Source organism: Elephantulus edwardii, unplaced genomic scaffold, assembly GCF_000299155.1.
Source record: "Elephantulus edwardii isolate Elephantulus edwardi_28Jun2011 unplaced genomic scaffold, EleEdw1.0 scaffold00044, whole genome shotgun sequence".
NCBI lineage: Eukaryota > Metazoa > Chordata > Mammalia > Macroscelidea > Macroscelididae > Elephantulus > Elephantulus edwardii.
In genome coordinates, this window is record NW_006399794.1 from 14,338,670 (window position 1) to 14,366,413 (window position 27,744).

Below are 27,744 nucleotides of genomic sequence, written 5' to 3' on the forward strand. Positions count from 1 at the left end.
AGCAGGGGTCGGAGTTGGGCCCAGCTGGGGTCTGTCTTGATCAAGATCAGGACTAGGTCAGGGCTAGACTAACATTCATCACTTGGGCTGCAGAACAGGATGAGGTGATGGCCGGGGAGAGCCAGGGCTCTGCATGGGGCAGCAGGCCACAGGAACAGCTCAGGCCCAGTAGGACCAAGGGCCCCAGCTTTAGGGCACCTCTAGGTTTCATAACCTCTTGGCCCCTCCAACTGCAAGATGTCTGGTCCCCTCAACCAAACACAGGCCTTAGGATAAAATATACAGATATATTTATATTATCAAAAAGCTCCCAAAGGAGGGGAAGGGCACTGGGCAGCCTTGGTCCTTCTAGTCAGCCCAGAAGAAGGGGGACTGGAGCCCCCAAAGTCCAGCTCCTGGTCCTACAGAAGCTCACCCAAGAGTTGCCGCCTCCCAGTTGAGTGTGCCCTCAGATCACACACTGTGTGCTGTCCTAGAATTGATGGCAGGGTGGGTTCCCTTCCAGCAGGGGGCCCAGGGCCTCTAGTCTCTGAAAGGATGGGGATCCTCCGGAATTCCTGATATATATCCATTTCTCCAAACCCGCAAACTCCAGGTGGTGCCAAGGGTGGCTAGGTCAGGCTAGGAGTGTCAAGCTCCTGTACAGAGCAGGTAAGGCAGGCTGTTGGCCCCACAGCCAGGGCACCTTATGCTGCAGTCAGGGCTGGGATGTTGGGAACTGGCTTCCTCATGCGCCCCCTGCTGGCTCACACCAGGCACATGGGGCACAGGGGCTGTCAGGGCAGGAAGACCGACTCGCTGTGGCCGAACCCATCGCAGGGGTGTTCAGCTCCTATGCTCAGACATTTCGGAGAAGCTGTGGAAAGATAGAGAACCCAGATTACTTCGGTACTTCATGAAGGTGCTTGGGCCAGAGCCTTCTGGAAAATTCTGCAGCCATTCTCTAGCCCCTGCAAGGGAGTACTCAAGTCAGCTCAGGTATATGGGGCTCCTAGGAACCTTGTGAACCATAGGGCCTACTGTTCTTCACCTAAGGGTATAAGGAGGTGGTTGGAGGGGACTCAGAAGAAACAGGTGTGTCACGAGGTGCCAGGTGCCACCCACACCTCTGCCCTTAGGGATGGCCACTGACTCACAGACAAGGGGTCCGAGGCAAAGGCAGCCACGCTTCGGCGCATCTCATTCTCACTGCCACGCAGCGGGATCAGTGAAACACTGCCTAGCCGGACCTCAGGCACCGCCCGAGACACACGTGAAGGCTCCGAGGGCCACACTAGGCCATCGTGCTAGACAGCAGGGGAGAAGAAGAGGGCTCAGCTTCAGCTCACCCAGCCATTCAGCATCGAATCCACCCACCCTTCCCAGAAATTCCTCAGTTGTGATCTGAGGTGACACCCTCAACTTTGATCTCCAACAATATGAGAAGCAGCTGTTAGGAGAGCATGACTGTATCCTTGGCAAACACAGCCCAGCTACGTTACTCAACAACTCCCATCACAGCATCCACCACACAAACCCTTCCAAGAACGTATGTCGAGAAACCACTTTTCCCTGAGGAGTGAGGCTGCACTTCATTTTATCAGGGGCCTGGAACTGCAGGACCCAATTTGTTTCCCTTTAGATCTTGACTACCAAGAAGCTTGTGGAAAAAGAACTTAGGGGCAGTAAAGAAAGCTGGGGCCCAGGTGGTATTCTTTCCCATTTCCTGAAACAACTATAGGTTCTCATTTAAAAATCTTCAACATAAGGGAGCTCTGGTGGCCTAGTGAGAAGAAGCTGCACTGCAATCCCAGAGATGTGCGGTTTGAATGCACCAGATGCTCTGCTAGAGGAGGGACAATCTTCTCCTGTACCAGTCAGATCTGCTTTGATGGTACACGTACAAAAATTAATAAAATAAAATAAAAAACAAATCTTCACCATGTCTGTTTTAACCTAACCCAGGCCCTCTGGCTCCCATGTCTCCACTACCCTGCCTTGCCATGTCCTCGGTCACTACACAGCTGCCTCACCAAAGGCCTCACCTCCAAGCTCCACCCCTAATCTATTCCACCTGCAGTGACTTATCAAGACGGAGCCCTCTCAGGATCAAGCCTGCATCTGACTCTCTCTGCTTAAAACACCACCAGGATCTTCTCTGCCTGCTGGGTCAAGTTCACACTGGCATTGGCCTTCAAGGCTCTTCAAGAGTTTCCTTCTGACTCTCTGCCCTTCTTGCTTCTTAATTCACACTCCATTGAACATCTTCTTTCAGGTGTTCAGGGTTTGCTTAAACTGTCCTCTCTACTTATAAGTTGTTCTAACCTCTTTGTTAGTAAAGTCGTCTACCCACTGCACTACCAGGTCAAACATGCTAGGCTTCTCTGTCATCAGAGCACTGATGACACTGGGCCACTGCAGACTACTTCTGGGCCTATGCTCCTTTCCACATAGGAAGTATCCTGAGGGCAGGGTCTTGGTCTGTGGCCTCTTATCCTTCATATGTCTGGGTCAAAGCTGGATTGGAGCAGCTACCAGCAAAGGAAGGCTTACTTACTGAGTGAACAAACAAGTGAGTTAAAAGCCAACTAAAAAAAACCCAAACAACTCAATCTCCTCGAGGGAGCTGTAGTGGCCTAGTCCATGGGGAGTTGCACTGCTAGTCCAGAGGCATCGTCTCTCAGGTGATTCAAATCCACCAATGGCTGAGATGGGACAAAGATGGACAATTGTCTCCCATGTGATCTACCACCTCCAAAAACCCACGGGAGGGTCAGTTAGGAGTGGGGTCCAGCTCGATAGCATTGAGTTTGAGCAATCTCCTTGAGGCCATAGAAAACACTAATAAAAAAAAAATGAAAAATAAAAAAAAAGCACAAATAGAGAAGAAACAACCACACCCACTACCCATAATGGAAGTCTACCCAGGGCCTACCCCACATTCTAAATCTGGTACCTGCACGAAGAGGAAGGTGGCAAACCACTCTCTGAGCTCCATCTGCGTATCACAGCACAGGTACCTGTGGGCAGGGCACAAGTCTGGATACTGCCAGGGATCAGGCAGAGGAAGGATCCCTGCCCATCCCTTCGAGCTAGGGTCTTGGGACAGCAAGATATCTGGGCAGTTGACAGGCGACCCATTCAAAAGGGAGTCACTGGAGAGCTCTGGTGGCTTAATGGCAAGAAACCATGCTGCACTCCCAAAGGCATGCAGTTAAAATCCACCAGATGCTCTGCTGGAGAAAGAGGGGCAATCTCCTCCAGTGCCAGCTGGATCTGATTTGACGGTACACAACAAGAGGAAAAAATAGAGGGAGTTGCTACTACCTCCCCTCAGCCCAGGTCCGGGGGTAAAGCCCTCACTCACCACTGCTGCTTCTCATGTTTCTCCGTTTCATGCACCACTGTGAGGCCCCAGCTGTAGAAGAAGGGGTAAGGGATCACCTGACAGCTGCTGAGACCTCAAAACGCAGGTTTCCCATGGTAGAGCCCGGCAGGTGGACAAGTGGCAGAGCGCAGGGTCTCTTCACCAGCACAACGTGCCACAACCTCTGCTTCTCCCTCACAGTTCCCACCAGTTCCAGGCACTTGGCCCCATCCCCACTTCCCACCCCACCCCCAAGCTAGGTCTGCATTAGTCCCAGAGAGTGAGCACAAGTCAGCTGATAAGAGGAGAGCCTCAGAAGCCAAAATGGCTCACTGCAATTAACAGGGTTAACAGTGGTTATGGACAACTGGACTTTTAAAAGCCTACACTTTGGAACAGATATACCATTATTTCCCCCTTTCTGAAGATGTGAAACTGAGGCACAAGAAAGGTCCCAGGATCCGAGTCATGGCACAAAATAAAAAAATTTTAAAAAACCCGAAAGGTCCCAAGGTAGTCAGTGACAAGATCTGAATCCACACTAGCGGTTCGCAAACACCAATGTTGCCTGGGGAATGTGTTAAAATAGATTTCTGGGTCCCATCCTCAGAATTATGAGTCAGTAGGTCTTGTATAGGGCTTAAGAATGTGTAGTTCTGATGTGTTCTCCAGGGGATTCTGATGTTGGTGGCCTGGAGACTACACCTTGGAAATTGCCAATGCACCAGAGTGCATGACTTTCAGAGTCCACTGTCAGGCTCAAGCCTCCCAGCTGTGCCTCGGCAGATTCCATACTCTTGCAGGCCCAGCTGCCTGGTCCAGCTTACCAAGTGGGCGGCCGCAGTTTCTTTTTCACCCCAAGGTAGACTTTAAGGCTCTTGACTGGCCATTCTTTCTCAGGCCGATGACTCTGGGTTGTGGAAGGGCAAAGGGAGAGAGAGCACAGGGCAGTCAAGGTGGGCACTGGACTGTCCTCCCTAGGCTAGCACCTTCCTCCTCCCACTCTAAGCCCCACATTGCATCCAGCACAGGACATCTCCTCCAGGAAGCCTTCTTGGCATACCTGCCCCTGTTCACAATCCAGCCCAACCAGCCCTTCACACTCAAATCTCTTCCTGGAGTGCCACCCCTCCCAGGAGCTGCATCAGACAGTCAACCCTCAGTCCTCGAGGCAGCTATTCAAGCAGCAAATCCCAGCCTCTCTCAACATCCCTGCAAACTGGAGCTGACTTGTCCCATCGGTCTGAATCAGATCATTTGTGGAGAGAAAACTGCTGCACATAATCCTCAGGCACCCAACTGGAATGAGCATGTATGATCTGAGCACCTCATGTAGCTGCTCAAGCCTATATTAGATTATTATTTCCTTACTCCTCTCCACCCCACGGGGCTTCAGGGTTGACTGTGTGAACATTAAGGCTTATGGTGGGGTCAGCAGTTACCAGCAATTTGGTTCCATAATGCCTCAAGCTGAAGCTAAACAAACGGCTACTGAGTAGACCAAAGGAAGAACTTCCCAATGGCCTAGATCAGGAAGCAAAAGACCAATGTACTGGGGAGGGCACCAGATCACCAAAGTACTGGCTTCTGGCCCCAGCCTCTGCATATGGGTCTGGACTTGGGAAGAACAGGCTGGCTCACAGGCAGGGCGTTGGGAACAATGAATCTCAAGGAAGAGGATGGCGGGAGGTCAAGCTAATGAGCCTTTCTCCTGCTCCTGGAGCCATCTGTTTTAAGCCTTCTGTCCATCAGGTACCTCTGGAGCCAACAGGGTGCCAAGGTGAACAGCAGGAGAGGAAAACTCACTTACAACCAAAACTGGAGGTCCAAGACTGAGCCACCCTCACCTTGTTACCCACCATTACTCCCAACCACCACCAGGCATGGCTCCTTGGCAGGAATTAAGCAGGAGAGGGGACAAAGGGATGGCCAGAAGTAAAAAGATTTCCGGGAATTGAGGGACTTCCTGTGATGCCAAAACAGGGTTGCCTAGGTATCGGTGGAGACTTCAGTGCTGTCGCAAGGAGTATAATTACATGGCCGGGAGGAACTTACTAGGGACTTTGCACTATGTTTTCACACCCTATTGGTGCTAGTTGCTGTTGAGTGGCTCTGACTCAGGGTCGCCCCACGTGCACAGAGTAGAACTGTTCCAAGGGGTTTCTGAAATGCCGACCTTGCAATCAGCAACTCAGTGCTTAAACAGCTGTGCCACCCAGGGAACAGAAATCAGGCTGCACATGTGGGAGAAACAAGGAATGGAGAGAATGCAACAAAAAAGAAACCTGCATGCAATCAAGGCAGAAGTAGTCTGAGGACACTGAGGTTAGACTGGTGACGGCAAGAAACCAGGGAGCAGGGATGGGACAATGGAGACAGAGACTAAGAAGGGATTAGGCTGCGGACCTAGAAAACCCAATGCTGTAGTCCCAGCATGAGAAACTGGGCTACAGGTTCATAATGAAGCAGGCTGAGGGGATGCAAAACCAGCTGCAGGCTTGGGAGAAGTCAGGGTGTGGGTGCAGAAGGACAAGAACAAGAATCAAGGAGTAAAGTGATTCCAAAGTGAGAGAAAAGGCGGTGGGTGTGAAAGGAATGCAGGCTGTAGTCAAGGCACTGAGGGAATTGCGGGAAGGAAAGAATTCAAATCAGACTGGCTAAGAAGAATCCGTGTAAACAGCCCAGCCCTGTGCTTCCTCAGGCTCCAGCAGCATGTGTAAGGAGGGCAGGATGGAGATGAGGGTGAGGGAGGGTCCTGGGGGTGAGCAGTGTGCAATGTGGAATGTACGTCTTCAAGAGCTTCATTGCTAATCAAACAGTTTGTGTTTCCAGCATCTCTGAAGTCACTGGCAAAGAATAAACTTTACATTTTGATGTTTAAGGACCTGTACTTGAACTGAGATTTTTTTTGAATATACCTTTCCTAGGTGCCTTAGGGTCTTTAAGGGAAACCTTCAGGATGGCCACAAAGCCTGAACTGCCTGTGAAGGTCTCAAGTTGAAATGTCCTGTGCTGGTGCCAATGGTATTGTTACTAGTCCTGTCGAGTCAGAGCTGACTCATAGCTGATTCTCCAAGGGGTTTTCAGAGGCTGTAAATCACACGAGAGGAGAATGTCCATCTTTCTCCTACAGAGCAGTTAGTGGGTTTGAATCATATGCCTTCAGGTTGGTAATGCAATTCCTTGCCAGTAGGCCACCAGTGCTCCCTAAGCCATGGTGCTCCTAAGCCATGAAATATCAGAATCACTAATGCCTTCTGTTAAGCAAGAGGTACTGTCTATGGGGTGTGGAAAGGCTCGTTTACCCTAGGTTAACAGCTACCTCCCTTGGTCCCTAAGTTCCTCTACTTCTAAGGATATAAAGTTAGGGTTTAGTGGTAATCTAAAAAACATGAGTACAAATCTTGGCTTACTACCCAGTAATGGCCTCTGGTGAGTCACCTGAAGCTTGTTTTTTCACCTGTTAAAGAAGAGGCAACATTCTTCCCCACAGGGCTGTGGTGAGGAGCACTGAAGGGCTGACACCCAGCCTGACTTGAGAGCCCTGGATTTGTATCATTTTTCTAGTTCTACACTCCTCTCCCCTCCAAGCTAAGAGTTAGCAGCTGCTTTTCCAGGTGCTTCAGGCATCCTTCCTCTCCTCTACCCACAGTGGTCATCTTGCCCTGATATGTGGGACAACACCCTGGAGGGAAAGGCTGGAGGGATAACACCCCAGAACCAAAGATGGACTGACTGCAGGAGTGAGCAAGGCTCCCAGGCCTAGAAATGAAGCTGTGATCACAGAAGGACAAACAAGAAGAGGAAGTATTCCTCATAAGATTATACAGGAGGCAAAGCTTTGTCAACAAAGTATAATGTGCAAAAGAGAGGGTTGTGTCCTTGGTCTGCCCTGCTCCATCCATGGAAGTCAGGCGCGGCCAGAAGTCCTCAGGAGATGAAAGCTGAAGGAGCTGCAAACACAGGCAGGGCAGCCACGGAGTTCAGTCTATATCACTTGACTTGAGATCATGGTCTCTACAGGCCCCTGAGACAAAGCTGGGACCTATTCCTAGGCAGAAGTATCTCTTTAGGGATAGGGAGCCACGAGTGAGAGGTGGTTGGTTCTCCTCCTCTGCGGTATGCAAACAGGGGCTGAGCAGTCAGACCTGCTGCAAAAAGGACTCCAACCAATGGTGGGAGTATCCATCCACAGGGCTCTGTGATCTCTGGCAATTTAGGAGCAGGGTAGTAACGGCAACACTGTAAAACCCCAGGTTTCTAAGGTTGAAAAGAGCAGCACCAGGGGTGAAAGAAAATGAGGAGCAGATCTCTAGTCTAAGTCTGGGAGTCTTCACTGCTGAGTCCTGTGGAAAATTTTACAGCATCATACTGATGGTAGACCCTATCCTGAAGGCAGGATGCTGGGTCTGGGGTGAGGATAACAAGCGGGTACCTAAGACATGGACCAATTTAAAAGGGACAGGAAACCATGCCTGGAGATGGTCAGAGCTCTGGCTATGTCCTCTTGGCTCCCACCCAGCTCACTTGACCCCCAGGTGGTGTAAGGCAGCTGGCAATCAACCCACAGCTACTCACAGTCTCAGGGGCCCCGCTCCGTGGCCTCTGGCTCTGTTTGATAGAGGATTAGGGTTACAGAAGGAGTTCCAGGCCCAAAGCCAGGCATATGTGCAATGGTGAATGGTGAAAGTGGCCTATATGGTGTCAAAATAGGGTGTGGGGGTGCCATAATGGAGTCTGTTTGGGGGGACATTGGCATGTAGACAGAGTATGAAGTGTGAGTCAGGTGGTGACAGAATATACCAGGCCACAACTCAGAGCTGTCACCATGTAACATGTTCTTGTGGGTACTGTGACCAGTTCTAGGCCCAAGCGACAGTTAATGTGTGTACTGTGCTGGCATCCAGGTGCCAGGACTTGGTGCAGCGTCGAGCTACCCAGGGCCACAGCAAGAGGGGCCCTGAGATTCCAGAGGTTTCTCAGAGATCCCCTTGCAGACCGAGGACGATGCATATGTGTGGGTAGGTGAGCATATGAAAGGGTGTAGCTCAGCCCAGGACAGACCCCATGGGGACTCACTCACCCGGACCTCCTTGTAAAGCCGCAGACAACTGCTGTTGAGAATGAAGTAGCGATCGTGGAAGCCACCAGAGGGCAAGCCCAGCCCCAGAAGACTGCGGTCCTCACGGAACTTCATCATGCCATGCTTGGTGTCACCTACACGGCTGGCTAAGGAAGGGGACTGGAGTGAAATGGCTGCACCAACTCCTATCCACAGACGCAGAAACCCTGGGCAGGGTCACAGAATGAGGAAACTGTCCCTCCTGCCCCAGCCTCCTCCTTAGAGATCTGCCCACTGGGTACCTTCTACCTTAGCTGCTTTTACATGGCACAACCAATCTCACCCTGGCTCTGGATGGAGGAACCCACCCAGCTTGCTCAGGCCCTGCAGACACTACCTACCCAAATACAACATCATGGCCTCCATGGACTGGTGCTTCTTCACCACCAGGTAGCTGTCTGTGCCCAGACCATGCAGAATTGGCAGGACTTTCTCCGCAAAGTGCAGTGGGCGCTCTGTGGAGAGGTCAGACCCACTGTCACCACCACCAAGAGGACCAGCACACAGATCCTACACATCCACTGTCACCAGCTACCCCTACCAACCATTAGCACCAGGGCACACCAACATCATGACCACCACGCCCCATGCATGAGCTTTAGGCTTTACACACCTAGGCTGTGAGCACGGGTGCTCATACTCAGCATGTCTAAAGTCAAGACCATGATCTTCCCCTGTGTGGTCCCATCAGAGTAAATGGCACCCTCAGCCGGCATGCTGCTCAGGCTGGAAAGAAACCCTCTTCCCTCTCACCCTCTGCATCAGTAATCTCTGCTCTGTCCATCTTCACTGCCACCACTTTGGCCCAGGTTATGGTCTTCCCTTGGATGAAAGCATTCTCATCCCAATCATTCCCACCTCCTTCCACCCAGCAACAAGCAGAGATCTTTGCAAAATCCCAATAACTCCCATTATGATCCTTCCACAATCCCACATTGTGGTTAGGTCTTGTGTGGCTAGTCTCTGCCCCTCTATCCAGCTCCCTCTCTACCTTTAGTTCAAGCTCCCTGAAACCTGTGCTCACAACCACCATGGCTTCTAACGATGCTGATCCCACTGCCTGTGAGCACTGAGTCTCATTCTTCATTCAATAAGCCCAATTTTTCCTTCACATCCCAGGTTGGAGATCTGAAGTCAGCAACTCCAACTCCATGACATAGCAGCTAATACAGCTGTAATAGTACATTTATTAGACTTATCTGTATTAACATTTCTATCTCATATCACAGAGAGCCGTGGTGGCCTAGCGGGTAAAGAGCTGCATGGCCAACCCAAAGGTGGGTGTTTTTAATCCCCTGGCTGCTCTGTGGGAGAAAAATGGCCAATCTCCTCTTATAAAATTTACAGCCTCTGAAAGCCCACCAGAAGGTCAGCTAAGAGCTGACTCCATCTTGATAAGAATGAGGGTAGTATGCTATCTCACCCCTGTGAGAGGCGGCTCATTTGAGCTCATCTCAGTGTCTGGCACTGAATGTTTAGGTTAAACACCCTCCACCATAAAATACATTTACAATCAGACCTTGACCTTCACCACCATGGTAGTTCACACATCATCAGAGGTAGCCACACTCACCATTTACCACCATCCTATCCCTCTTGCATGCTCAGTACCACTCACTAGCTTGTTAATCACCCACACTGGTGTCACTCACAACTCCATTACCAAATTTAGCAATATCACTCTTATTGTCACCCAAGAAATATCTTTGTAGCCAATACCATCTACTTCCTTTACTGTTTCCCCCCCTCAGCCACATTTCAGTTGTAAGTCTCAAAGCCCGCCAGCACACCATCATCTTTGTCACTGAGCTCACAGCCTTTGTTAGCAAGGGAGCAGTCACCAAGCCTCACTTGTCACCATGACTGCGGAACAGGAAGAGGACAGATCACAATCTGTTCTGCACCAACCCTTATCATCACCCACCTGCCTCTTCCCGTTCATTGACCTCAAAACAGGTCCAATAATCCTTCTCCCTGATCCCCACGTTTCTGCGGTCCAGGATGTCCATGGTGAGTTCCTCCGCTGTCATGGATGCTGGAATCTGCAAGGACCGAGGAAGGGGTGATTACCCCCAGCTCTGTCGTACTGACATGTGACCTGAGGGCTGGCTGAGCCTACCCTACTTAGGGTCCTCTGGAGTCCTGGAGAGTTTCTGAGTGGCCCTGATCAGTTGGGAGGGGAGGAAGGGAATGAAAAAGCCCCAAATCCAAGATTCTCCTTGAGATGGAAACCTAGTTACCCTGGTCATCTGCACGTGTGTCTACCTCAGCCCACCTCTTCTGGACCCTTGGTTTCTAGCTCCCTGGTCCCCACCTTGATATGTTGCTCTGTCTCTGCCGCCTTCTCCTCAAGGTACACAGTGCAGATGAAGTCACCAGCATGCTGTGGGGACAAAGGCTTAGCTGGTGGCCTTGGGGGTGGTGCTCAAGCACTCCACCCGAGACCTTGTCATTTACCTGGGTACCACTGGCAGTACCAGCTACACGCATCTTCACAATGGCAGTTACCTCCTCCCGCTGCTTCCTCAGCTCCTCTTCGTCTACCTGGGTATAGGATAGTGACAGAGATGGATGGTATCTGACATCCTGGAACGTCAACCCTACCCTTCCCTGCCACTGGCCAGGGCGCACATTGAACACCACCACATAGTGGCCGATGAGATCTTCTACCACTCGGCCGGCCTTGTAATCCTGCCCATCTGTCTGGAAGAGCGTGGGCCCGAACACAATAGCCAGGTTGTGTGTGTTCATCTGGTTCGTGTCTGAAAAGCACTGGACACTGGACAGGGTAGGAGGTAGGCTGTGAGGAGTCTGGTGAAGCATTTCCCACTCAGTTTCCCCATTCCTGATAGGTGTAAGACAGGCCACTCAAGTGAGGCCAGGGAATGTCCTACTCAAGGAGATCACTAATTGGGGCAATAGTGCAGTTTTTCTGGTTGTGGCTTGAATACTGGTAAGGAGTAGGACAAGAAAGTAGGGAGATAAGGCAAGAAGTATCGCCTAAAGCTGAAACCTCCTCGACTTTGCTATTCTGTAAGAATTAAGCTGTGAGATAAAGAGTTCAAGATCAGGGTAGGCCGTAAGTCAACACATAGCCCTAAAGCCTAACTGGGGAGGGAGGGCAGCCTACCAGGTTAGGTGTATAAGATACAGCTCTATCCATCCCCTCAGAACCTCACAATGGTAAAGCTCCTCACCAGTACAGGTGGCTGATAAGGGCTTTCACGGTAGCGCGGTTGACTGCGGGCAGCCGTGCCAGAAGGTCTTGGTACCTAGAGACCTTCTCCTCATCATCCTCGATCTCTGGGTCAGGGGAGAGAGATCAGGTCAGGAACCTCATTGTAACCATAACCACCTCCTCTGTCCCTACTCCTCTAGCCAATCTGCTGCTGTTCTGTGACAGCCCCCATTGCCCATCCTCCAAGTCACATCAGGCCAGAGATTCAGCAAAGACAAAGCTTCTCTATCTGGGGACATTGGCTCTGTGTGGAGTGGCAGTGGAATGAGGAGCATAGTGCGGGCATGGCTAAAGCCTATCAGTTAGGGAGTGCCCAGTCCGAGAGCATGAGGAGGAGGAGGGGCTAAGGAATCCTGAAGTCTGCATGGACAAGCTGGCAGTACTGGCTGGGTCAGGTGGGCATGGGCTATGGGGCCCACCTGAAGCCTCTAGCCAGGCGAGGCGCTGAGCACGAGTAAAGAGTCCATCCGGAAGGTCCCGCAGGAAGCGCTTGAGAGCTGAGGAGACATCGTCCACGTGCTGCTCGCCCTCCTTAAGGTGCACAGAGCGTGCATCCTGCCGCAGGCTCTCCAGGAGTCTCTGGGTTTTCGAAGTCTGCCCACATTTGCGGTAGATGCCCTCTGAGGTCAGGCCTGGGGAGGGGCAGGGTCAAAGATATGGAGCCTACAGCATTGCTTCCTGGGGTGGGGCCACACTGCTGCTTTTAGAGAGATTCAGGGAACCTGGAAGCACAACCTCTGGGGCAGAAGGTCTCCCTGGGAACAGCAGACTATTGCAGGGGGCAGGGCTCACCACATTGTGTGATGTAGTCCACACAGCGGTACACGATCACTGGGATGTCCGAGTCCCCAAGTTGCTGCTCTGAAAGCGTATCCCCCGAGCTGGCTGCTGCTTTTTGGATGGCCATTAGCCAGCCAGTGAAGTCCAGGCGCCGTTCCCCTTGGATGTAGAGTGTCCTGAGCCAGGAACATAAGTTGCCACAGGGCTTTTCCTTGACCAGGTTTGTCAGGCTGCCTGCCCCTCCTCAGAGCCCCTAAGGAAGGCCATGGCTCACCTCCTTCGCTCCACCAGCACCAGCACCTGGTTCTCGTTGTCCCCTTGGATGGCTGTGGAGGAGCCAATCACAGTAAGGCCTAGCCTTGTTCAGGGTCTCAACCTAGTCCCTCCTGAGGACTCTGGGCACACGTACCCCTAGGACCCATTCACCAATCTAAGGGAGCAGTGAGGTGTACCCAAAAGGCAGGGGAGAGCATGAGAGGACAGGCTGGCTCCAGGGAGGGGCTGGGGTCTGGAAACCCAGAAAAGGGGTGCTCTGGAGGTTGGGGTGGGTCCACGCACAAAGCTCCTGCAGTTTCCGTAGCTGCAGTGGCTCCTCACGAGGCCTCTCTGGGAAGATGGCATGGAGCTCAGAGCCAATGAGGGAGAACCAGCCCTCCTGTGTCCGCTGTAGGCTCAGGCCAGCTTTGTAGGGAAGACGCCCAAGCCGGTCAAAGTCCCGGGTCAGGAGTTCCTCAGCCAGCGGAGGCACAAACGCCTGGGAAGAGGGTTGGGAAAGGGCAGAGGATAATGCATCAGATAACACCACTGCCTACCCAGGGCATCTTCACTCCTGCGCTTATGTGTGAGTGGCCCCTGTCCCACCTGCAGCCCCCTGTTCTCTTCCCAGGTCAGAACCCAGCACAGTGGACCCTGTCTACTCCCACCTGGTGCACACTCTACTCCTTCCTCTATATCCCTCAGATGTGCTCTCCTCTGGAACGTTGCCCCAGGAATGACTGCTCTAGGCCACTACAATCGCAAAATGCTCTTCCCCTCTCTTGTGGCATCGAACATGGCATCGAACAAAAAGCTGATGCTGCCTGGACTTCATCTGTCTGTCTCACCAATCTGTGGGTTATTGAGGATCTGGGACCAGGACTGGTTCACCTGAGGTCCCAGGCCTCTGAAGATGGAATCTCAGAGGCTGAACAACAAACCAGAGTCACAGGCTCTCAGAACTCCTGGCTTGAATCCCCAGGGCAGATCTCCTCCCTCCAGCTGGCGATGGCACACTTCAGAGGCAAGGAGCTCGCCTCTGGAGGCAGCATCATCCATTCTAAGACAGCCCTGGCTCTCAGTCATTACCCAACATCACTGAGACCCATAGGGTGTAGGGAGGTCTGGTAGCCTAGTGGTGAGGAGCTGTGTGGTTTGAAACTACTAGCTGCTCCACAAGAGAAAGATGAGCAATCTCCTCCTGGACAATTACTGCCTCTGAAAACCTACTGAAGAGTCTGCTATGGGTTGGATCTGACTTGATGGCACATAACGACACATAAGGCTTAAGAGTGACAGCTTCCCAGGGCTGAGAGTGGCCTCCTGACCTTTCGCTTACTTGAGAGGGCTGCAGATTATGCCAGGCCCTGGGCTAGAGAATCTCAAACCATCTCTGCTGCCCTCCATGCAGTCCCTGCTCTAGCAGATGAGGGATTTGGGGAACAGGCTCTGCTTTTCCCATTGTCCATCATGAGGCCTCAACCTATACCCTTCCAGGTTCCCCCACATCGGTCTACTAAGCCAGACCCACCTTGGCAATGCACTTGACCCACTCACAAGCCAGTGTCGCACTCTCCAGCCCGAACAGATATAGCCGCTCTCCCTCTGTGTATACCTCAAAGGTGTGCTCAAAGCTGTAGAAACAAGACTAGGACTCAGGTCCACTCTTCTTGCCCCAGCTGACTCCATCCCATCTCTCTGCCACCTCCACACTTCCCTCTCTGCCCGCCTTTCTCCTGGTTGCCTAAGAGATGGGGGGAAAGCTCTGGGCTGGGGCTGGTTCTGCCCTTGCTTCCTGTGTGACCTGGGATGGCCTGCTCCTCTGGCTGTTTCCAGCTCCCCAGCAAGGCTTCAGACCTTTCAGCAACAGATATGTGTGATTCTGCCTGGGGGTGCTCACCCATGAGTATCCGGCGGGGGCACTGCCAGGCACACGATCTCGCTGGCTCGAATCTCCCCATTGGGTGTCACTGCCCGCTCATTCTCGTAGTAGCTCAGGACCCCGTCGCTAAGGACACACCAGCGTCGGCTGAACTCTGAGGAGAGGTTGAACAACAGAGCCATGCTGAAGCCTAGCCTGCACCTTGGCCTGAAGACCACCTCTGCATCTTCCCTAGTCCCCCACATTCCTTCACTCCAATGTAGACACACTGTTACGATGTCCATCAGCCTTACTCCACCTCCTTCCATAACTCAGCCCATACATCATCCAATCCCCTGGGCCTTCACAGTGGCCTCACTGGTCTCTCAGACTCCAGCCTCACTTCTTCTGAGAACCAAAAGTGACCTAGCTAAAGTAAAACTCCATTATTACTCTATTTAAAACCTTTCCACAGCCTCCCTCTGTCCACAGGACAAAGTCTATGCCTCTCAGCCTGGTGTTCAAGGCCCTTCATGGGTCTGCCCTGCCACCTCTGCAGCCAAGGCTGACCACTCCTGGGGCACACCCTGCTCTGTTTTGCTGACTTTGTTCTCTCCACCCACAGCCTTTTGTCTGTTTTCTACATATCCTTCAAGGATGAGTAGCCCAAATGCCACAGGAAGCCTCCCATGCCCCATCTTCTAGCTGGCTTAACTGCTGCTCTCACCCTTGGCAGCAGCGCTCGTGCCTCTATACCCTGTCCTCCTTTATCATGCCTGAGTAGACTGACAAGACCGCATGAGAGAAACAGAAATGGCAACCTGACCAGGAACAGGACACCAAGGTCATGCTGGCTCAGACAGTTTACAATGAGCTTCACACTGGCTCAGAGCTTCCTGGAACCCAGGACAAATAAGGATGACTCAGGCAGTTATATAAACAACATCAGGAGGGAAGTAAATCCGGGGGTGGGGGGGACGGACCCCAGAGGAAGTGAGGTAATGAATGCTAGAGAACCAAAAAGCTCCCTCTGGCAGGGAGAGGTGCTCAGGGATACGGTGGGCAATGCCCTCAACAGGGTTCCCGTAACAGATGTCATCCTGTCTATAAAGGTGTGACAATGCCATGTAAGGGCAATGGGTCCCCAAGTCTTCCCCAAGGCTAGGCTCACTTGTGGAATGTCTCTGCCTTACAGACCTCACCACACAGACATTTGTCAAGTACCAGCTTATGGACTAGGCACTGTTCAGAGTGATGGCCAAGGAGCTCATGCCTCAGTGGTGTGCAGAGGATTGACAGGTATACACATAAAGAGAGAATATCAGGTAAGTAGTGTAAAAAATAAAGTAAGAGAAGGGGATTTGGGCGCTGTTTTGGATAAATAGACAGGGAGATACAGACAATGTCTCTTAGGAATTGACACTTTAAATAAAGGCCTGATTGAAGTGAGGGACTAACCACACAGCTATTTGGGGATGGTGTGGGGTTGGACAAGGTTTTGATCTGTTGTACACAAGGTCATTAAGAGTTGTAGTGCACTCGATGGCACTTAGGCAACATCAGGCAGCAGCAGGTCCTTGTGGGAGTGGCTGTGCTAAACATGAGAAGGAGCAAGGGGGCAAGAACAGCCTGTAAGCAAAGGGAGCCAGGTCAGGGACAATGGCATGGAGACTGCAGTCATTCAGTTCATGGGGATGTGGACCCTGGATTCCACCCAGCACTGGAAGGCCAAGATCAAAGGGGCTTTAAGCTCTGTCCTCAGACTTACCACCATCCACAGGCTCCTAATACTAGATGCGAGCCCAGGATCCACACCCCATGAAGCTTTTTGTACTTTGTAGGAAACACTGGCCCTGACCTGCTCTGAAGTCCCACCGTCACCTTCAATTAGTCTGTTCACTAAGTATTTACTGTATACCAGAGACCACAGCCAGAATGCTCTCCAGAGTGACTGCCAGAGTTCACATGGCCCCATGATGGGTCCACTCTGGCTTCCGCGGCCCTGTAGTCATGCCAGGCCTGGGGGTCAGAGAGGCACCTGGCAAGCACCCACCTTCTCGGGCACGGCGATCCTGCAGTGGCTTGCCAGCAGAAGCAGTCTTGTAGAGGAACCCACTGTGGCTCACAGTGGGCAGGACAACTGAGTAGTGCTTCTCCAGGGGCTTCCCTGAGTCCAGTCGAGGGACCTCTTTGCAGGGGGAGGAAGAAATGGATGGTCATGCTTGCCATCTGAGGGTAAGCCCACCTCACCCCCACCTAGGCTGGACAACCAGGCTTCCTTTCAAGTTCCCTCCTTTTCAAGCCCCAGCTCCCTCCCTGGCTTCCTGACAGGGACACTTCCTGACACGGCAGGTGCTCACTGCCATCTCGAGGGGTTCACATACGCCATTTCTCTACCTTCTACCACCTATGGAAGTTCTACCCTGTCTTCAAGGCCCAACCCTAGTACTTCTCTTTGCAGAAGCATCCCTGAGTCCCCATCCCCCCTACTCTCCCTGTTAGAGGCACAAGGCCAGATACACTCAGATGAGACAGGTCTGGGACACATCCAGTGCTGGTCAGAGGCTAGATCCAGATGGTATGAAGCCAAAGAAAGCAGTCTGGCACCAGCTCTACTCCCAGCAGTATGGGCCCCGACCCTCCCAAAACACTCCAGCTGGGTGGTCTTTTATGCCTCCTCAGACACCTGGGCGTTCTCCAGCCCAGCATGCCCCACCCGCTGATGGCCTGAAGCCCAGAGCCCCAGTCTCTAAACTCCACCCTCAGGGCTGGGATGTGGCCCTAGAGGCCAGGCCTGGCTGTGACCAGCATCACTCATCCCCTCACTCCTTCCTCACCCACTGAGAATAGAAGTCAAACGGGACAAACCCCAGTCCATGACGGAATGCTACCCCAAGAGGAGTAGCGGGCAGGCCTGCTGTGATGGGTCACTCCATGCACCGGGGAAACACACCACCACCTCACAATGCACACACACAGACACCTGCCAACTTCCAGGTGCAAAGAGCGGCACACGGCATGGCTGCCTCCCAGAGTAGCCCACACTATAAGTCAGAAAGGGACAACCAATGCACCACAGTAGGAAGCAGAGACACAACGGCATACATATGAAGAAAGGCACAAACATGCATTGATGCACACGCGCATGTGTGCACGCTCACATACACACACTTTCTCTCTCTTATACTTTTGCATCCACGGCCCTCATCCCAGCTTTAGGATTGTTGTTGTTGTTATGTGCCGTCCAGTCGTTTACGACTCATAGCAACCCTATGCACAACAGCCCTAAACCCTGCTCTATCCTGCGCCAACTGCCTGCCTCTGACACACCCATCCCAATTACCCCAGTCACCGAATCAATCCATCTCAAAGAGGGTCTTCCCCTCCTGTGCTGTCCCTCCACCCTCCCAAGCATGATGTCCCTCTCCAAGGACCCGTCCCTCCTGGCAACATGTCCAAAGTATGTCAGACGAAGCCCCAGAATCCTTGCCTCCAAGGAGTAGCTTGGTTTAATCCTCTCCAAGATGAATCTGTTTGTTTTCCTGGCAGTCCATGGTCCATTCAGTACTCTTCTCCAGCACCACAACTCAAAAGCATCAACTCTCCTTCTGTCCTCCCTAGTCATTGTACAACTCTCTGATGCATAACAAGCGATTGCAAAGACCATGGCCTGTATCAGACGCACCTTAGTCTCCAGAGAGACACCATTGCTCCTCAGTACTTTAGAGACGTCCCTAAAAGCAGACTTTCCCATCATGATACGCTTTTTGATTTCCTGACTGCTTTAGGATAGTATGTAAATAAGTCCCACCCTTTGCCTACCTACCCCAGCTCCCAAGAGCTCAATCCTGGCATAAGGAGACCCCATTCTCAGTGGTGGCAGTCCCACCAGCCGCTCACCTGTGGACCGGTTATTCCGAAGGAATTCCATCTGCAGTATCTGTCCTGCCTGCTCAGCAAGAGCCAGGGGCGTGGGAGTGTCAGGGTCCCCCGAGAAGCAGCTAACCCCGGCCCCACAGCCCAGAAGTGCCTGGGTCTCAGCCAGGTCTGTGGTGGTGACTGCGGCACACAGGGCCTAGGAGAGGAGAGGAGAGGAGAGGAGAGAAGGGCCGGTCAAACTGGGAGTAAGGGAAGCAGGGAATGAGGAAGTAAGGAAGACAGGAGAGGGACAAGGTCCTTTGTGTAAAACAGAACAGGAAGACAGAAAGTCAGGAGAAGCAAGAAAAAGGGCAAAGGGAAGATGGTGGCCAGCTGCCTAACAGAGGCTGGGGTCCCAGCAGCCTGGCCTCACCTCCGCTGAGGGCCCCAGAGAACCACCTAGTCTTGCTCTCTAGATCTCAAACTCTGTCTTGTGGAGGGGCGATGGGGGAGTGGGGAGTTGTGTTTTGCAGTTAATTCCTCCCACATTTGAATTCCTCACTGCCTGCCCAGCCCTCCTAACCAATAGGAGCTACTGCCCCTCCCGGGTGGCGGGTGGCGGACTAGACTGGGCTGGGCTGGGGGCTGGACGCCTGGGTCCCAGAGAGGTGGAGGTCTGGCTCCCCACTGGGAGCTGAAGGGAGCCTGCCAGGGTGGAGTTTGTTTGGGGGTGGGGAAAGCTGAAGGCTAAAAGGTCACAAGTGGCATCCCCCTGCCTCAGAGCAGAATGTCATCTGTGCAGGCCCAGTCAGATCAAGGCCCAAGGGTTGGCTCCCAGCCTGTGGGGGCCTGGGGCCCACACAGGGCCTCTCCTTCAAGGGTGTGGGGTGGAGATGGGTCAGAGCGGGCCAGCTGTTTTTCATGAGCCTGACGGGAAATAGCATCCCCATTGAGTTCACTCCTTTTGGCAGGACTCAGAAGGAACAGGACAGGGTGCTGGAGACAGAAGAATCAGGAAGGATGGGGAGGGGAGAGGGGCTGCAGAGAGAGTCACACATGCTGGGGACATGGACATGGCCCAAGGGTCAGGTCCACCTCCTCTGTTTGGCTCCAATTCTCCATGCTTATTATATGTGGGACCTGTTACCCTCTGAGCCTCAGTTTTCCCATATACCAGCTCATCACTCTACTCACAGAAAAGATGTACTGAGATAGGGTAAGGGCAATATGGCAAACAAGAAAGGAGGTCCCAGCCAGTGGTCTCAAGGGGACTAGTGCAGGAACAAAGGGGGCTATTCCAGGGCCACCGAGGCACAGTGCCCACCTTGTCCAGCTCCTCCTGGTTGCCGAAGAGCGGGTGGTAGCGGCGGTACTTGCCCTCACGATACTTGGCCTCTAGATGGTGCCGCCGGGCACCAGGGCTGCTGCTGGGCTGCAGGGCCTCACTGGGGGGAACATTGGCTGCCCAGAAGCGGTTACCGGCATCATTGCCCAGTTGTAAGAAGAGCTGTGGGCACAGGCGAGAGGTTAAAGGTGGCAGACCATGGTCAGGGCCTAGTCAGGCAAAAGTCTTTGTTTCTGAGCTTGTCAGGCAAGGAAATGGGAGAGCCAAACCATCCGCCCACTTTCCCAATGGAAAAGCTGAGGCATTGCCTGGCCTGGTGTGGCCCTGTGTGCTTCCCCCACTAGACCTGGGCTCTGAGCCCAGTGTCTGAGCACAGTGACAGGACAAGAGGCAGACAGCCTGACAGGTGGACGCCCCAGTCCTGGCGCCTCAGTAGGAACTGGGGGTGGGAACTTGCTATGGCCCTACCCAGGCCCACATCTGGAAGTTTGTATTCCTAAGACTATCAGAGCTGGAGGGGGCTGTCTCTCCTGTCAGCCAACAGGGTGAACAGAGATTCTGAAAACTTCCTGTCTCTGACATTCCTCTCTAGAAGGGGTAGGGGCAGATTCTGGATGGGCCCAAGGATCCAGCATTTGGGGAACTGGTTGATTTATTCTTCCACTATGCTAGTCATTTATTCCATAACGATTTCCTGTGTCCCCTTTATCTTGCTTTTTTATCAGGCCCAATGCAAGGTGCTGGGATAACAGCAGAGAACAAAGAGGGAGCAATCCTACTGTCTCCTGGGTGGGTACAGGGATCTAAGACATACTGCTCAAGTCCCTCCTATTTCTCACTCCCTGGTCACTCTGACTTGGGGCAAGTCATTTTCTCTCCTGTGGCCTCAGTATTTTCATCTGTAAAGTAAGGACTGCAACTGGAACTCTCAAGCTTGATTTGAAGGTAGATTAACTATCATATGCAAATGCTCTAGTATTTATGTGCCAAACAGATGAGGACTTGACTCTCAAATTGCCCTAGAGTCTGCAACTGAGAAGTCTCTCAGGAATGTTCTGATAGGTACCAGGGCCTAACCTCTTATTCCATGTTCTCCCTGTAACTACCACACATATCAGAACTTGGGAACCCCAAGTACTCAGGCACAAATACACATATGTGTGTATATGCTAAGATATACATAATTAAATCACCCATGGGTATACATGAGCTGCAGAGTGGGAGGCCCTGAGGAAGATACAAGAAAGGGGAGGAGGCCCTGGGCCAGTCAGGCAGTCGATGGAAAGGGGCAGAGCTGGGTAGTCAATATAGATCCAACAGGTAACCATAGGCAGATTATAGTCCTATAGAGGACCTCAGTTTTTGCATCTCAACAATGGAGTAAGAGTTAAATTAGAGCAGAAGGTAGCAGAAATAAAGAGCCAAACAATAAATATTTTAGGTTTTGTAGGACACATTCAGTTATATGTTTTTCATTTGTTTTGTTTTTAACAACCCTTTAAAAATGTAAAATCATGCTTAGCTTGCAGACCATAGTTTGATGACTTTGCAGGTAATCAGCCTTTCCACAATCCCACCCACTAAATAATCTCAAAGGTCTCATATAGCTTCAGGGTGATGACAGCCGCGGGATGAGGCAGGGTCTGGGGGAGGGACTGGGAGACTTAGGCAGCAGCTAAATGGGGCAGACCCCAGGGACAAGTGGAAAGCCGGGGTACTGCACCTCGATGAGTGTTTCCGTCCACACCTTCCTATCCATCTTCAGACTCCGCACCTTGGAGATGCCAGCGCCCAGGCCACGGTGCTCCCCTGCAGCCAGAGGAACAGACCCAGGGGTTGTTCTTCTGTTTACCTGGCAATCAGCTAGCCCCAGACCTTAAGGGATATAAGCTGGACCAAGCCAGCAGCTCCAAATTTTACACAGCTACTGAAGAATCCAGCCATTCACCCCTACTCAGAAGACTAAAAAATATCCCACCTGACTAAGTACCAGCCTCAACCTGGCTCCTTGAAGGCAGTGCTGGACCTCCAATACATCACTCCCTCACAGCTTCCAGAATCTCTTAAAAAAATACAAATCCTCTCACTCCAAATCGTTGCTTTAAACTTTCCTGTGGCTCCCAAAATTAGATCTCCATTAGACCCACCTGACTCCCGCTCTGACCTCACATCACCACTGCCAGTATCCCACAGGCTCACTTGGCTCAACCACACCCTCCTTTTCCACGTGATGCTGAGACCCCCCTCAGGGTCTTGCACGCACTGTGCTTTCTCCACTGCCTCCTTTTCATTCAGAGTCACCTCTGAAGAGAGCTTCTCTGACAAACAGCATATTCCCTGCCAGGACTTGGATTACCAAATACTTCTCTTGGTTTGTATACACATTTTCTGCCTCTCCCCACTAGACTTAAGTTCCATGGGAACCGTAACCATGACTGCCTGATTTAGGGCTTTCTCCTCGGTGCCTATAGCAGAGCCCAGCACCCAGCAGGCACTTGGTAAATTTCTGTGGAATGAAAGGGGAAATAGGGAAGTGGAGTTAGAGGGAATGAAGCTTCACTCTACTATAGGCCCCACTAGTGTGGGGAGAAGAGCTGGGGATACAGGAGATGCCTAAGCCTCTCCTCCCTCCACGTCTACTGGAGCACTCCTCTACTTTGTCATTGTTTTCCCTGCATGAGCCAATGATCACTAATTAGGAGCTCTAATCAGATCATTGTGTTCCTTCGTCCAGACATCTTGGTCCAAGGATTCTGGACACTTGTCCTAATTGTCTCAGGTCTCAGCCTTCTTCACTGAGAGCCGTAACTTTCCCTGGACCTGTTCCTACTCCTAACGAACATCCTCCCGTCACCACCTGAGCAGTGCCAGCTTCTAGGAGGGCTAGATCCCCAGAACCAGCACAGTGTCTGGTACACAGAAGACCCTCAGATGCTGGCTGAATGGAAGAATGGATCTTAGGCTCTACTCACTCTTTTTCATCCTGCTCATCTGGAACAACCCTTTAATGCTCTTCAACCCTTCCCTGGACTGGCTCTCCTCCTCTCTCCTGGATCCTCTTTAGTTTCCAATCCCACCTTCTTGACTTCAGCATCTAGGTAGTGTTTGACCCACAAATCTGATCTCATCTCTCCATAGTTTAATGCCCACTTCTGACTTCCAAAATAAGATGCTTGCTTCCTCTCTTCATGCCAGCCTCTCTCCTCTGATGTGATAGAGCACCAGACTACAATAGGTCTGAACTGAAAGACTCCAGATGACTCTAAATAAGCTTTCCCTCTCCACACCTCAGTTTCCCGATCTATAATGTGGGAAGTCAAGATCCTGCCTTGCAACGTCATGTAAGGACTAAAGGTTAATCACAATAGGAAAAGCTTTGCAACAAGAACTTCACAAATGGTGGCTTTTCACTCTCGCCCCTCCAGCCAGCTGGGTTACCTGCCTGCCATGTCCCCACACACCTGCACAGCGCTTGCAGATGACGACACAGAGGTTGATAGAAGCCCAGTCAGGCTGGGCAGCCCCGCAGTCGGCACAGAACCTGTTGGGGGCCACAGTCCATATGCGCTCAGTCACCTCCGAGGTGGACAGGGCTTCAGCAATAGCTCCCTGCATGGCCTCCAGCCACTGCTCCTTCTCTAGCTCCGAATCAGTCAGGAAGCTGAAGACAAAGGAGTTAGGGTACAGGTAAGAAAGGGCTTGGAGGGGTTGGGGTTCAGCATCAACATAAAGTGGAGCAGGAGACAAGGCTCTTGGTCAGAAGAGGGACGCATCCTGGGTGTGGTAGGAAGGTCAACACGAGGAGGGCAGGGCAACAAATCCCTGAGAGATAGATGGGGTTGGGGGAGAGTCGAGGGACTCTGACCTAGTCCAAGGGGTGAAGAAGACTACTGGGAAGAAATGACATCTGCACTAAGGCTTGACAGGGTGAGGACTTAGCAGGTGAAAAAGTTGGAGTTCTTTACAGAGTGACAGTCACAGTGTTCAGACCAAAAGGCCTAAGACAAGAAGCCAAGGGGTGAAGAAGTAGGCACGCTGGATTGGAGGGTCCACAGACCTCAGCCAAAGTGGTACAGGGGCAGGAGACAGGAGAACACAAACACAAGATATGTGATGGTGCTGGATCTGCACAGGGCCAAGTATGAGAGGCAGGGACCCACACAAATGGAACAGGAGGCTGGGAGGAACAGTGAGTTGAGGAAAAAGTAGAAAAGAAGAGATGTTCATAAAATAAGAGTTTGGAATGCAAGTCTTGAATTCAAAAGAAAAATCGAGCTGAAGACAGAGCTGGGCTAGGGACCCAGAAATGATGATGATGGTGGTGATATTGGTGTTTACTAAGCCGTTACTACACACTATCAGATATGCAGCTTTATAATGATTACAAGATTTCTACTTCCCAGAGGAGGAAACTGAGGCACAGAGAGGCCAAGTGATTTGTCTAGGTCACCAGCTGGTTGGATACTGACCCAAGAGCTGAACCCAGGCAGTGCAGTGGGTAAGGCAGAGGACAGAAACAGGCATCAGAAGGGACAGCTGAGATCAGAGGCCACCAAGAAAACAGACTCTTGGTTGAGTACCCAGGCCGGACCCCACAAGACTGAGAGTGAAGAGCTGCCTATCATGATGGGACGGTGTTAATGATAAACAAGGGCATGTCCGGAAGTCAGGGCAGGCTGGTGGAGGCAGTGGATGATGCAGAAAGCCAGTCCGTACTTGTGAGAAGTATGGTGAGAAGGGGTTCAGTGACAGCAGAGAAGAAGGGGATACAGAGAAGAGGCAATCAGAAGATCTATGAATATAAAGCACCCACAGAGCAGTGGAGGGCCCAGGAGGGAGAACAACTCCATCCCAGAGGGCAAAGGAGCAACTCCCACACTATCCAAGGAGGTGTGGAATGAGAGAGGTCACTGGGGTGTATGGCAATGGGAGGGGGTGCTGAAGTGTGTAGTGGTGAAAGAGGACTCAGGTGCTGGGGGGGGGCTCACCTGAAGATGCGGTAGGGGGTGGTGAGGTCAAAGCTGCGCCGGTCCACTTCCTTGACATTGCCCACGCTCATGTCAATGAAGGTGATGCCAATGCCGAGGTGATATTCCTGGTAGGTAGGTGGGCAGGGGTTAGAGAGGTACAGCAAAGCTTCAGGACAGGGCTGAAGGTGGAGTGGTACTTTGGGACTTGTAAGGACCTAGGAAGGAGCTGGGGAGGTTCAGCAATATAAGCACTTTAATCAGGGCCAAGTAGGCCACAGGGTCAGCCCAGTGAGGATACAGGAGATGGGTCAGATTTGGGGGTCAGAAGTAGAGACAAGTAAGGCGCTGAGCTTAGTGCAAGGAGGGAAAGGAAATGGGGTGTAGGTCCAGGATGGATATAGCATGGGACTGTGGGACCAGGTGGGGATAAGCACACAGGACAGGCACAAAATGAGGCAGAGTCAGAGCATGGATATGAGGTGGGTTGAGGCCCAGGTAGGCACAGGTAGGGCTGAAAGATCAGATTAATTGGGGGTGGTCAATGACCTGGGAGAACCCCTCGCACCTCCAGATTCTTGTAGAGTTGCACTTTGTCCCCGACTATGGCCACATACAGCTTATTTTTAAAGCCACGTAGCTCTAGACTGCCTGAGTGGTCAGGCAGCTCTGAGCCTTGAACTCCTGACAAACAGGCATTAGAGAGTCGGACCCGGGCACGCTGATCAGCCACAACCTGCTGCAGCGCTTGCATCCACTCCTTCCGTTCAGCTGATGACAAAAGACAGAGAATGAGTCCAAGCTCAGGCTGGCCAGAAGTCCCATGGAATTCACTGGCTCCTCAGGCAACACCTCCACCAGGAAGCCCATCCGGACTGACCCACCTATTACTCTGCCTGAGTTCACTCTGGACAAGCTCAGGCTCTAATCCCATCTGTGTCACTTGCAGTGGGAAAATCACTTTACCTCTCTGAGCCTGGTTTCCCGAGGACTTGGGAACTGTCTAGAGCACAAAGTCTGCCAAAGAGGGAGTCCTCTCCCTCCTCTACCTCATAAAGCCACTCTGCTCTGGGTTAATAGGGGAGGTGGGGTGGAAATAGATACACACTGGTTCCTTCCCCTTTCTCTGGCCACACCGCCTGTCCTCTCTCCCCCGTCCCAATCCTCCTTTCCCTACATCCCACTCCCCACCGTCACTCTCTGCCCGGAAGGCAAAGGTCCGGTTGTTTGTGATCACTTCAAACTTCTGGTCCCCAATGGCAGCCACTCGGGAGATGCAGGCCACAGGGACAAAGCGCTTGGAGTAGGCATCCTAGAAAGCAGAGAGAGATTGGGCTAGAGATTAAGGCAAGGTTTCCAGGTCCAGCCCCTCTGGCTCCCCTCAAGCTCAAGGAAGGCTGCAGCCTTGTTTCCCACAGTGGTCAAGGATGCTGACTATATCCCACTGCAGGACTCTGGCCAGGACTCAATTATAGAGGGATTCCACCTCGGTCGAGGTTTGGGGTTCTGTATAGGGTGAGGTTCAGGTCAGGGTAGGCAGTGGTCGGCCAAGCAACGAAAGCAGGCCTTACCTTGTTACTATCGAAGTAACGCAGGTACTCAGCATCCAGTCTCACCCATCGCTTCTGATAGATGTAAGATCTAGAGAGACAGGTGGAGGGAAAACAGCAATAAGAGGTTCCAGGCCCCCCTGACTACCAAACGCAGCATTAGCTACAGCCAGGTAAAGGGAGGAAACGTTTCGAATGGCCCCTGAGAAGAAAACAGGCCTGCGCTGTAAGAGTAACTGAAGTGAGACAGAAAGCAACAGGGATAATGGAGAAAACAGGCAGTCACGGTCAGGCTAAAGGGAGGCCTGCATAAACCACCTCAGCCCCACTTGTTATGGAGCCTAGATACCAGTACCCTGGGCACTGCCTATCTCGTGCAGACCATCAGAGGGACCTGAAAGCCTCACTCACCCCTGTGGTGGGTTCTTGTCCAGCCAGCCAGCCTTGATGACCGGTGTGATGGGGGTGGAACCCCCAGGAAGTCCATCCATGGGGTGAGGTGGGAACTCAGGGATCCGGGGGCTGCTGGACAAGGGCAAGTTCAGGATACCAGTGTGCCATTCACCACTTGGGGAAGAGGAGAGAGAATATGTGCACCAAGGGCCACATGGTTATTCCTGGGGACCAGGCAGGGGCTCCCAAGGCAAAGTGCCCAGGAAGTGGGAGGGCAGAGTCTGGGCAGGGCTTGAGGAAGGAGGATGCTAGGTGGGCGAACCACACAGGATGGGAGGACACTCACTTGGGGAGGCCCTTGTAGGAGTTGTCATCCTCATCCTCATCCCCTTGGTCGTCCCCTGACAGCTCTTCCCCTTCGCTCAGCAGACTGGCCACGCGGACGGCCCGTGGGACTCGGCTCGGTGGGGGCTCCTCCTGCCCCTCCCAGAACCCTCAGCGTCATGCTTCCCCTCATGTCCCAGATCATACCCACCCAGGAGCTACCGCACCCCTCTGCCCATGCTATCCCCAACCCAGACAATTCAGTACTTTTACTGTGTTTCCTCCCACATACCCCCCAGCCCCACAGCAGGGTCACAGAGACAGAAAGGATCAGCTGCAGACACAGACCTGGGACGGAAACAAAGAAAAGACGACAAAGGGATCAAGAAGGAGACTCAGGAAAGGAAATAAGACACTGAGAGAAGGTGACACGGGAGTATAGAAAGTGAAACAGACATTGCAAGATGGACATGCTCCGAACACAGGCAAGGGGGCACACACAGTCAGATGCAGCCAAAGACTAGAGTTAGCACTCCAGATCACAGCCCGAGGTCCCTGGACCGGGGGTTCTGGGACTATGTTTGACCCCACCCTTGTTTGGCCAGACAATTAAGAGAAGGAGAAGGAAACCCTCCTGGGAAATGGCTGCCCCATTTTCTTTTGGGTGGTCCCCAGGATTGGGGTCCTAGAGCAACTCCAGAGCAC

The 27,744-nt window shown here is 52.4% G+C and overlaps 1 protein-coding gene across 2 annotated transcripts in view; it reads right to left on the bottom strand.

Annotated features, from left to right (window-relative positions):
* Nucleotides 1-838: 838 nt before the first annotated feature.
* Nucleotides 839-27,744, bottom strand: part of ARAP1 (ArfGAP with RhoGAP domain, ankyrin repeat and PH domain 1) — a 64,212-nt gene continuing 37,306 nt past the window's right edge. Inside the window, exons 5-34 of one of the 2 annotated variants that reach the window (XM_006885552.1) lie at nt 27,062-27,192; nt 26,734-26,889; nt 26,344-26,413; nt 25,964-26,084; nt 25,341-25,543; nt 24,794-24,900; nt 23,267-23,466; nt 21,529-21,614; nt 19,785-19,967; nt 18,503-18,677; nt 16,656-16,790; nt 14,642-14,777; nt 14,273-14,375; nt 13,045-13,240; nt 12,761-12,812; nt 12,499-12,662; nt 12,126-12,338; nt 11,666-11,771; nt 11,100-11,247; nt 10,926-11,012; nt 10,783-10,851; nt 10,393-10,510; nt 8,810-8,923; nt 8,430-8,575; nt 7,925-7,957; nt 4,174-4,256; nt 3,347-3,397; nt 2,936-2,999; nt 1,137-1,286; nt 839-856 (exon numbers count right to left, since the gene is read on the bottom strand). In XM_006885552.1, the coding sequence (XP_006885614.1) occupies nt 839-856; nt 1,137-1,286; nt 2,936-2,999; nt 3,347-3,397; nt 4,174-4,256; nt 7,925-7,957; nt 8,430-8,575; nt 8,810-8,923; nt 10,393-10,510; nt 10,783-10,851; nt 10,926-11,012; nt 11,100-11,247; nt 11,666-11,771; nt 12,126-12,338; nt 12,499-12,662; nt 12,761-12,812; nt 13,045-13,240; nt 14,273-14,375; nt 14,642-14,777; nt 16,656-16,790; nt 18,503-18,677; nt 19,785-19,967; nt 21,529-21,614; nt 23,267-23,466; nt 24,794-24,900; nt 25,341-25,543; nt 25,964-26,084; nt 26,344-26,413; nt 26,734-26,889; nt 27,062-27,192 (3,618 nt within the window). The remainder of the gene's footprint in view (nt 857-1,136; nt 1,287-2,935; nt 3,000-3,346; nt 3,398-4,173; nt 4,257-7,924; nt 7,958-8,429; nt 8,576-8,809; nt 8,924-10,392; nt 10,511-10,782; nt 10,852-10,925; nt 11,013-11,099; nt 11,248-11,665; nt 11,772-12,125; nt 12,339-12,498; nt 12,663-12,760; nt 12,813-13,044; nt 13,241-14,272; nt 14,376-14,641; nt 14,778-16,655; nt 16,791-18,502; nt 18,678-19,784; nt 19,968-21,528; nt 21,615-23,266; nt 23,467-24,793; nt 24,901-25,340; nt 25,544-25,963; nt 26,085-26,343; nt 26,414-26,733; nt 26,890-27,061; nt 27,193-27,744) is intronic. The other variant, XM_006885553.1, reaches the window with a different exon arrangement.